The sequence below is a fragment of the Monopterus albus genome, unplaced genomic scaffold (genome assembly GCF_001952655.1).
Source record: "Monopterus albus unplaced genomic scaffold, M_albus_1.0 scaffold21.1, whole genome shotgun sequence".
In the NCBI taxonomy this organism is placed as follows: Eukaryota; Metazoa; Chordata; class Actinopteri; order Synbranchiformes; family Synbranchidae; genus Monopterus; species Monopterus albus.
In genome coordinates this window covers 760,040-770,945 of record NW_018127901.1, presented here as the reverse complement: position 1 = coordinate 770,945, position 10,906 = coordinate 760,040, and the positions used below count along the sequence as shown (strand labels likewise).

Below are 10,906 nucleotides of genomic sequence, written 5' to 3'. Positions count from 1 at the left end.
TTAGCCATGACACTGTGCTGTGGCTGGAGGTCTCAAAGTGGGTGTAGAGGGTGTTGAGGTCATCCAGCAGGCTGTCAGTGGAGCTGATGATGCTGGTGGTGGTCCTGTAGTCTGTGATGTGCTGCAGGCCTTGCCACATTTGTCCATAGTCAGCAGTAGAATTGCTGCATTGCTGCTTAAAGTGCCTTAGATTTTGTGTTACTTATTTACCTATTTTATATTTCATTTGTATTTTGTGGCATTCATGTGGACGGCAAAGTAAGAATTTCATTGTACAAGGAAACACGTTTCCTAACTGTGCATATGACAAATAAACACTTTGAACATTACAGATGTTTGAGAGCTCAAAAACAGTCAGTAACATGAACCTGAAACTGTCAGACCTTTACCGACTGACTGGTAGTATTGTGCTCTCCAAGTTACTTTTCCATCAGAGGTGCAAAAAGCTGGTTCTGTCTCCCGACAGCCTGTTGCCTCCTCTGCTTTATAGCTTTGTAAATAGAGCTGAACATTTTTCACAATTTATTTTTTAAGGACTTCATAGATGTTTAACGGGGAAAATGATCAGCAGGTTTATTAGCAACAGAGAAATCGCTGGGTGAGGCCTCACGTCATCGTGGACAATATTTATTACTTTTCAGGATCTGTTAGTTTGTTCTGTAAAAGACCGAGACATGTCTGTGTTAAAAAGCCCTGAACACTGATACTGACATGTGATGTGTTGGCCAGCTGATACTGGGCTGATAATTCTGGATAATTGGCATCAGATGACATCAGAACTGGGTTGAACTGCCACCCTCTCACCCAGGCTTACAGAGGACTGGTAGAGAGCATCCTCACTACTGGCATCACAGTCTGGTATGGTAACACCACACAGGCAGAGAGGAAGGCTCTTCAAAGGGTCATAAAGACTGCAGAGAGGATAATTGGGACTGAACTGCCTGCTATGGACACACTGTACACACAGCGCTGTCGTAAAAGGGTAGAGAACATAATCAGGGATCTGCTCCACCCAGCTCACACTCTGCTCAGACACAAAAACTGCACCTATAGCCTCAGGCACAGCAAGGTGGACAGTATCATCACACACAGAACTAGACTTTACAACAGCTTTAGCAACTATTTTCTATTCTTGTGTGATCTTATATTTAGACCAGGCGTCCGTTCTTTTGGCTTTAAACTCTTGACATGACTCCAGGAGAGCCCTGCACAAGAACTCCTATATACCTAGACTGTGTGTTTATGCACAAATGGCAAGTAAAAATCTTGAATCTGTGTTCACTAGGCCGATTAACAAGAAATGCCTGCAGGCAACCGTGTCAGTGCTTCTATTCAATTTTACAGACTTGGGTTTTTGATTGCTTGTAGACATTTTTACACAGTGTGGAGCAAACAGAGACGACACTCCTTTGGTTTTGATAAACGTTTCAGGTCGCAGCAGCACAAACCTGATGCACACAGGCACAAAAACAACAAAGATGTGTTCATGAGGAAGCTCAGCTCGCGACCAAACGAAGCTGGTGAAGAAGAAGAGCAGCTGCTCTGTTGGTGATGATGTGGAGGATGGTTGAGGCGACGCCTCACCTGTACAAAGTCAGCTGGCTCCACGTGTTCTGAGCAGTCAAACAGCAGAAGACCTACAGCACTTTAAACATTTGACCGTTTGCATCATCATTTTGTGCCGATGTCAAATAAAGAGCAGTTTTTATAGGAGTCGAGCGTGTAAGTCTCAGATTGGCGGTTTCCCACCACGCTGTGGGGAGGGGACCCACAAGGAGCAGACGTCTGTTTAAAACATAAAAACCTCACAGAAACCTGGGTGTGGACACAGTGCCGAGAACCTTCTCCTCACACTGGATTCAAGTCATTCTCCATTTAAAGTGAAAGAATTACCAAAGCTTCCCAGTGCGGTCACACGGCGAGCAAGTCACAGTGACAACAGAGCCATCGGGACATCGTGCAGTTCCCACGAGCTCAGCAAACCAAACACAGCAGCCAGTCCAGCATCTCAGAACTGTTCTGGGAGCTGTGGTTCAAGAGGCTTCATGAGTTCGAGCGAGTGTGGAACGCGAGTGAAATGCTCATCCCTGGTCTGAATGAAGGAACCTCAGTGTGACAGTGTGTGTGAATGACAGACTGATGGAGCAGCAACGTAACGTAGCCCAGGCCTGAAGAGGGTGTGGTAAACAAACAGCATGTGAGTCCAGACGTTTTGCGATCACATCCTGAAGCAGGAGAACATCACGTGACTGTTCGATTTGAAGGCTAAATTCAGAAGGTATCTACACCAACACAGCAACAAGAAAATGTCATATGGGAACTTGAACTGTTGTGAACCTGTTGAAGTGAGGTACGACAACAGCAGGACAGACGGGACCACAACGGTAAATCACCTCAGGACCTCCCACAGGGCCCCAATCCCCATGTTGAAAACCACTGCTCAAAGTCCCGAGCAAAGTTGTTCACTGAGGCCGACAAAGCAGAAAACTAGTTGGGAAGCTACATGTACAGTTGGTTGCAGGAAGAAGGTGGCTGTCAGTGGGGTTTATGTGGTGTGACGCAACTTGACGGGGGTTTTCTGCTGAAATAAAGGTTAAACATTCGTCCAGGCACCTGAGCCTGTGCCAGACAGAAGCTGCAGCTGCTGACTCTGTGTTAAAGCGGTCGCTGTCCGTGTCACTGATCTCCTCAGCGGCAGCTCCGACTCTGACCAGCCTGTTTCTATTCTGGGCTAATCAGACACTGGCTGGATTGCAGCTTATGCATCAGCCTGTTCTGAGCTGGGCTGTACATCACCTCCCTGTTTCAGTTGAGCTTCTGCTTTCTGTGGCGGTTTCCTACATTTCCCAGAATGCTTGGAGCTTTCAGTTTAATGTGAAACAGCAGGAGAGACATGGTTTCATATCATCTTCACACAAACGTGAGGTGTCAACAGTCAGAAATTCCAGCAGAACCCTGAACACCTAGTGGGAACCTTATGGGTTCAAAACAATTCTCAATTCAATAAAAAGAAGAAGAAGAAGGTCACCATGCTAAGGTTCAGGGTTCAAGCCCTGGCCAACCCCGGGCCTTTCTGTGTGGAGTCTGCATGTTCTCCCTGTGCCTGTGTGGGTTCTCTCCAGCTTCCTCCCACAGTCCAAAGACATGCAGCTTAGGTTGACTGGTGACTCTAAACTGCCTGAAGGAGTGAGTGTGTGTGGTTGTCTGTCTACATGTCAGCCCTGTGACAGACTGCTGACCTGTCAAGGGTGGACCCCGCCTCTTGCCCAGTGTCAGCTGGGATTGGCTCCAGCCCCCCACGACCCCATTCAGGAGTAAGCGGTACAGATGGATGGTCACTATGTGCATCCCTTGATGTCACTATAGCCTCAGTAACCAAAGTGGTTGAGTGCACAGCCAGAATCAGCTGCTGTAGGGACAGTGTGCAGCTGCGTGCACCATGAGTCCACTCCTTGGTATTTTCAGCTCAAGTCCAAATAGCACCTCCTCTGCAGAATTACAAGATGGTTTTACTGCTTAAATCCAATAAAATCTGCATTTGCCCTGGAATTCCCGCCAGCACAAGCTCATCTGATCACGTAAAGTAAAATCAGCTGACCGTGAATCAACACCCAAAACAAAACTCCAGTGACAGTGAACCTGGCTGAAGGCGTGGGAGTTTTTTCTTTGGGCTGTGCACTGTGCCAGAAATGGCACCAGGTGACCGGGACAGATTTGGTCACACTCCAGGAACAACCTACTGAAGAAAAGGTCCAAAACCGACTCTCTGGTTGCAGCTCTAGTATAAATGTGACCACAGCAGCTGAATCCCAGTCATTTTAATCTCCCACCACTAACAGCAGCTTCTCCTCTGTTACTGCTGGGAGGAACTGACAGTCAGTACTGAGCCAAGGCAGAGCTCCACAGGAGCACCATAAGCACAGATACAGCTAAAGCCACAAACATGGGACTGCAGCAAATCTTTTAACTGGGTAAAGCGTTCAGCACATGTGAAGTAGCTTCACACAGGAAACGGAAGGTCTCTGTGGTCTCCAACCCGTTAAAGGCTGTCAACATTCATTATTATGACCTCATGTGACTGTGGCACGCAGCCTTCTCCATCCCAAGGACTTTACAACGGTTACAACTACAGGCTTCAACCGGGGACTGGTTAGTTCACAATCCACTGGTTTCTACCAATAACCAGAGGAAGAGCACAGCTGCCAAACCTCTTGTACACTTAGTGGGGAAGAAGTACAGCCATCAGTACTTCATTACACACACTGCACAATTGCAATGACCTCATGCAACAAGGCTCTGCAGGAGGAAGTAGCAAGTGTTGACATACAAGAAGAAGAAGAATAACAGCTATGAGCTCTGTAGTACAGGTTTTCACAGAGGTGTCGGGTTAAGAGGTAGAAACATTACAGGACTGACACGATGACAGCGTGTGCGCAGTACGGTCACCTTAAAGTCACAAAGAGAAACAGATGTTCAGAAGAAGTAAATTAAAGTGACGTTCTGTGGGACTTTACCGCATTTTCCGTGTCACTTCGAACCAGGCGCCAACTCGCCACATTGTTCCCAATTCATGAGCATGAGATGAAACAAAGTCCGGGGCCGTATTGGGGTCACACGGTGCTGTATCTGGAACCCATTCCAGGAGGCACGTTTGGTGGCTATGCAGCTACAGCAGCCACCGGCAGCCCGCTAACTTCCTCCGCCCGAAACACAGTCAACTTCTACCGGGTTCTCCCCTTACTGTGGCTGCAGCCCATTCCTCCTCCTCCTCCTCCTCCGAGCTCGGCAGTCTGTCCGAAGCCACTCACACTAGCCGACACTCCTCTTAGTCCTCCTCCAACTCCTTCTTCTTCTTGATAACTTTCAAATACTCCAGAAAAAATCCCGTGAACGCACCGTTACGGCCCGCCGGCCACATGGGGGCGGGGTCTGTCTGTGCTGTGTTCAGGAGCTCATACAGAGCTCGTCATCCCCAACATTTATTTTGACTTTAATTTAATGAATTCAAGAAATAAAGAGTATTATAAGACTCTATAGTATTAAGTAGTAACGTTGGTTTAAAGTCACCACGGAGTATCACATTCACTAAGAACCTACTATTCTTACCTACTATAGTGGTTAAGGCGCTGCCCCCGGGTTCGAGTCAGGGTTGCGTCAGGAAGGGCATCCGGCGTAAAACACGTGCCAAATGTCAACATGCGAGTCGTTAGTGTGACGATTCGCTGTGGTGACCCCTAAACAGGAAAAGCCGAAGGTGACTTTCTATTTTAAATAAGAGAACAACATCCCCACACCAGTGTGCTTACAATGTCAAGCCTGTACAATCAACTGTCGAATTAATATAAATATAAAATGCTAATTACAGTCAAAATCCAAAAAGGTTGAGGACAAGGAAAAAAGAATAATAGTTTTTAATATATGTACTAGAAACAAGAAACAAAGTTAAAATAAAATGTATTAATGAACATAAAAGAAACAATAAATGAATTAAAACAGAATGAAGACAACTCAGTGAAGTGTATTACTGTATTACACAAAGGAAATAAATAAAACAACACAGAATAATTCACCAGCCCTCATTAGAGGTGTTTTTCATTTAAACATAGTAGGGTCTGAATGAACAGTCTGCAGTTTGGCTTAGAATGAATCACTTCTAATGAACATTTCCAAATAACAAGTATCACACTGTAAAGTGAAGAAAGAGCCAAAAAGTTAAAAAATACATATTTTATGACAAATCTCTCATAATTTCATATTTGTGAAGCTGGAACCAAAACATGGTTTGCAATTTTGTCTAATAAATGATTTAAATAAATAATACAGCCGGTGTGTCCCCTCTCCTGCTTCAAACACTCCACCATCAACGATGCAGTGAACATGGAACTACAACACCTCGACTCTCCAGGGACCTATGCACGGGTCCTCTTTGTGGACTTCAGCTCAGTGTTCAACACCATCATCCCAGACATCCTCCACTCCAAACTGACCCAGCTCACTGTGCCTGCCCCCAACTGTCAGTGGATTACTAGCTTTCTGACAGACAGGAAGCAGCGGGTGAGGCCACAGCCGGACCCGGACCACATCCAGCACCTGGACTATCGGCACAGGTGCCCCCAAGGGATGTGTGCTCTCCCTGCTGCTGTTCTCCCTCTGTACCAACAACTGCACCTCTGGGACCCCAGCCTCTGAGGACCCCTCTGTTTGATTCCTGAAGTTTGAAGACAACACAATGGTCATCGGCCTCATCCAAGACAGTGATGAGTCAGCCTACAGACGGGAGGTTGAATAGTTGGTCCTGTGGTGTGGTCGCCACAACCTGGATCTGAACACATTCAGACCAGTGGAGATGACAGTGGACTTCAGGAAGAACCCCCCCCACTTTACCCCCACTCACCATACTTGGCAGCACTGTATCAGCAGTAAAGTCCTTCAAGTTCCTGGGCTCCACTATCTCCCAGGACCTGAAGTGGACGTCCAACATCAGGACCATCACCAAGAAGGCACAGCAGAGGATGTACTTCCTGCTCCAGCTCGGGAAGTTTGACCTGCCCCAGGAGCTGCTGATACAGTTCTACAGAGGATGAGCCTGTCCTCCATGGAGGACCTGTACACCGCACGGGTCAAAAGGAGGGCGGAGAGGATCACTGCTGACCCCTCACACCCAGGACACAATCTGTTTGAACTCCTCCCCTCTAGACGGCGTTACAGGTCACTGTGCACCAAGACAACCAGACACAGGGACAGTTTCTTCCCCCAGGCTGTCGCTCTGATGAACACTTAACCCACGACAGTATGACTGGACAATAACCCTCAGTGCAACACCTGTAAATATACATTTGTATATATCTGTCTGAAAACTCCACCCAAACTGTTAATATGCACATATTTTACAAGCATTTTATCTTTCTTTTGCAAATGCACATTCATTTTTCTTGTTTGCACATCTTTCCTTTGTTTGTTCAGTCTTATTATTTTCTACTCATTGCCTTATACAAGAACACTGTACATCCACACTGAGAGCTGCTGTACCAGAGTCAGACAGCTCCTGTGTCCAACACACCTGACTGATAAAGCTCCAGAAGTGATTGTTTTTTATTGTGTTGCCTTGACTGTCTGTAGAACGTCATCTGTGATTCTGTTTACACAATCACACAGTGTTAGTTCTTACAAAAAATGACAATAAACGCATCAGTGACAATAATAAATACTTTAGGATCTCCTGATGCTTGTTTCCTGCTCAGCTGCAGATGGTGGATGTTTGTATGCCATCATGTGATGGGCCTCGGAAGGAGGAGCCCGGGTGAAGTCGGTCAGGTGCAGGTGTCTGCTGCAGCTGTTGCTGGATGGAAACTTACGGTGACGCTGAAAACAACAACTGCTGCTGTCAGAGACACGTTGGTGCTAAAAATACACCCAAGTCCACATTCCACACGTGCACCACCCTCTGCGTTCAAACAAGGAGGCCTGGCTGTTTCTGTGTACAGTGTGTGTATGTGTGTTCATGTACTGCAGCTCAGTAAATTCTCCAGCTCATTGTGGAGACTCTGGCCCTTTACTGAAGTACAAGTAGTAATGCTACTGTGGAAATAAATAAATAAATAAATAGATGTATTAATGCTGGGCAACCACTAAAATCCTTAATCGCGTTAACTGCATGGTTTTCTGTGATTAATCACGATTAACTGCACTGATATGAGCAGCATTGAATAATGAATTCAAAAGTAGTGTATTGCACACTTTTATTTTAAAAGTACTGCTTTATGAATAAAAGCGCAATAACATTTGTTTTGCAAACACGTTAAACAAATAAGGTGTTTAATTTGTTCTAATTCTGCAGCACTGGGTGGACTGTGTTTACTGTGGCCCACAACGTTTCTACATTTGGCCAGGCCATTGTCAAACGCACTGTTCTGCAGAGCTACTGTGACAGAACGATGGAGACTGTACGTGGACGCAGGGCACGCGTTCAAAGGGCACGTGTCTCGCAGCAGCGATCACATTTCTTGCTAAGTGTCCTGACTTTATTTGAAACGTTCCACTGCTGTGTAACATGAATGTTCTGGGCACGTTTCAGCAAAATGTCTCTCTTCTGTTTTCATTAGTCAGAGCATGTGAATGTTGTGACTCCGAGATAATTATGTTACCCAGCGATGTCTACTAGTCTCCAGTGAGAGCTACAGTCCGTGCACGTTGTAACGAACGCCTGTGCCCTTGTACTCCTCTCCTTGCCCTACAACTCGGGTATTCTTCTTGTGACGGTGTCCGGTTCACCTGAGCGCTGCAGTAGTCTTAGGCCCGCCCCAAATGCTCTTATTGGTTGAGACGCGTGATGACGCCCATCCCAAGCCAGTACTGATCAACATCCCACCCCCACGTGACCCATGGTTTGTCTGTATGTGTTTTCAGAGGCAGTGAGCAACGGACTTTTAAAATAATAATAAAAACCGCGTTAATGCGGGATAAAATAATCGTCGGTGTTAAGTAACGCGTTATCTCGCCCAGCCCTAACACACACACACACACACACACACACACACACACAGTAACTGTACTTCAGTGCTTCTGTGTCCTGTGTCTCCAGGGGGCACTTTAGATGGTCATGCCTTTCCCCCCTGTGCCACTATAGCACTGCCACTGTCTGTTTCACATTTAACATGGAATCCCCCCAACACACACACACACACACACACACACACACACACACTCTCTGATAATGCCTGTTTCCCATTACAAACACATGCATGCATAAAACACATACATTCATCTAACACTAACTGACAAGCATCCAGAAAGACACAAACACACATGCACACACAATTCCTCTGTCCCTGCCCAACATTAAAGCTGAGTCCCTCTGCACCAGAAGGCTGTTGTTTATGTTGGTATAAACTATTGCTCTAATTACCCCATATGTAGTCCTCCAAAAACATTGACGCTCTCTGATGAATATGCGCGCATACTGTACGTCAGAGCTGTGCTTGAATAAATGCACCCAGGTAGTTTCCACCACTGCAGGACTTAGTCGTAGTCGTGTGTCACTTCCTAGTCGTTCTGCGTCAGTTTTTAGTTTTTACTCATTTTGCGTCTCTGTGGTTGATTAGTCTGTTTGCAGCCTACTTGTTCTGCATCTGTTTGACTGATCAATGACTTAATTGACTGATTAACTGACGAAGTACAGACTTCACGCTGAGGCTCTGGTGCACGGCGTCCCAGGACCTGTGCCCGATACCAGCCTGCGCAGGCAGCTTGTTTCCAACACCCGCAGTCTCCCAGTGGAGGCACACGCTATCTTAATATGAGGCAATTATAGAGAGCGTGTCTATCCTACATGTCTGGGGGTCGTGTTTGTCATCCTTTCTTTGTTTAGAAGTGTGTGTCTGCTGCTACACATGCGCCAACATGTCCCCCGAGCGCCACCAGCCGGTGACAGGCGATCGACAGGCAGCCAAGTAAAACCACAGGCTGGCTCCAGTCCTCAGACAAACTGCTGTCAAAGTTTTGTACCTACACTGTAAATAATCTAACATTTAAAACAAACAACCATCAAATACATTTTAATAATTTACATTTTTAAAATTCTTGTTCTTGGTAAAAACAACAACTATGTTTCAATTAAACCAGCTCATTCATACAATTTACACCAAAACAAAGATTTAATTGTAATGGACATGATGAAATGGGCCTGTCTTACTGTCTGGAGAAACAACATTACAGTCAGTACTCAAATACACAATGAGTGACTTTATTTCTGAAATTCAATTAATCAATCAATCAATCAACAAACCAAACTCCTGAAGAAATGTACATTTATAGGTTACCGAACACAAAGAGATCCAAAACCTCAGGGATAGTAACAGATTTTACCACCACCACTGAAAACAAACATCCTGAACCATGACCTTTGACCTTTCCAGCTCACAGCACCGTGGGTTCTTCCATCTCTCCTCCTCTTCAGAACGGGTCAAGGGCAGAGCCAAACACCTGAAGCAGGTCCACGTTCAGGTAAACTCGGCAGAAGGAGAGGAAAACACCGAGACACGAGAACCCGATCAGAACCCAGAGAACCTGAGCGCTGAAATACAAAGGAGCCAGCCTGACAGAGAGGAAACGGAACATATTCAGTTTATTATCTGTGCTGCCAAACTAAAGCAGAAGAGAGAAGATCTGAGAAGAAACATGTTGTGTTGACTTCAGCTACTTTGTTGTTCTGGGAACATTTGTATTATTTCCCTAAAAAGACCCCTGAGCTGAACACTGATCAAAGATAAGGCAGTGAAACACTGACCTATCACAAATCAAGATGGGTTTTAAATGGACTGAGCACACTTCACATGTTAAAAACAACAACAAAAAAACACTTAAAGGGTAAAAACCGGACAGGTGATGGTGCCTCCTACCGTTCCTGTGCCGACTGCGAGTATCCATGAAAGTAGCGGAAGCGTGCGTACAAGTAGAGCAGGCCACAGAGGGAGGACAGACCTGCAGCACACAAACACATTCACTGCATGAGAATTGTGCATGTGAGGGGAACATCTGCAGCTTCTGATGGGTTCTGTCTGGTCACCTTGGCTGAAGAAGACTCCAGACATCCACAGGACCGTGATGAAGATGGGGAAGTACTCGGCACAGTTAGCTCTGGACACACAGGACATCATGGTTCAGAGTAGCTCGCTGTGGCCTCCAGGAGGCGCCAGCAGCACTGACTGAGGACTCAACTTAAAACAGTTGAACTCATTCATCAGATAAAATAAGAAATAATAATAATAGTTGTCAGTTTATGAGGTACACAAGGCTCAAAGTGACGCAGCCCTGCAACAAGCCCTTGCTTAATGAGGATAATGCTGTTTTAACAAAGGTTAAAACACCAGAACCAGCTCAGTGTAACACAGTGCAGGTAAACAGAAGC

At 45.9% G+C, this 10,906-nt stretch overlaps 2 protein-coding genes across 2 annotated transcripts in view; both read right to left on the bottom strand.

Moving 5' to 3' along the window:
* Positions 1–4,918, bottom strand: part of ccdc69 (coiled-coil domain containing 69) — a 23,006-nt gene extending 18,088 nt beyond the window's left edge. The window contains exons 1-2 of the mRNA XM_020594084.1: positions 4,842–4,918; positions 4,515–4,548 (exon numbers count right to left, since the gene is read on the bottom strand). Coding sequence (XP_020449740.1) covers positions 4,515–4,548; positions 4,842–4,918 — 111 coding nt within the window. The remainder of the gene's footprint in view (positions 1–4,514; positions 4,549–4,841) is intronic.
* Positions 4,919–9,685: 4,767 nt separating this feature from the next.
* On the bottom strand, positions 9,686–10,900 carry ltc4s (leukotriene C4 synthase). The gene is made up of 3 exons (XM_020594112.1): positions 10,565–10,900; positions 10,398–10,479; positions 9,686–10,093 (listed from the first exon to the last, which is right to left on the bottom strand). The coding sequence occupies exons 1-3, from the start codon at positions 10,653–10,655 to the stop codon at positions 9,952–9,954; spliced, it is 315 nt and encodes a 104-aa protein (XP_020449768.1). The 5' UTR covers positions 10,656–10,900; the 3' UTR covers positions 9,686–9,951.
* Between the last annotated feature and the right edge of the window lie 6 nt (positions 10,901–10,906).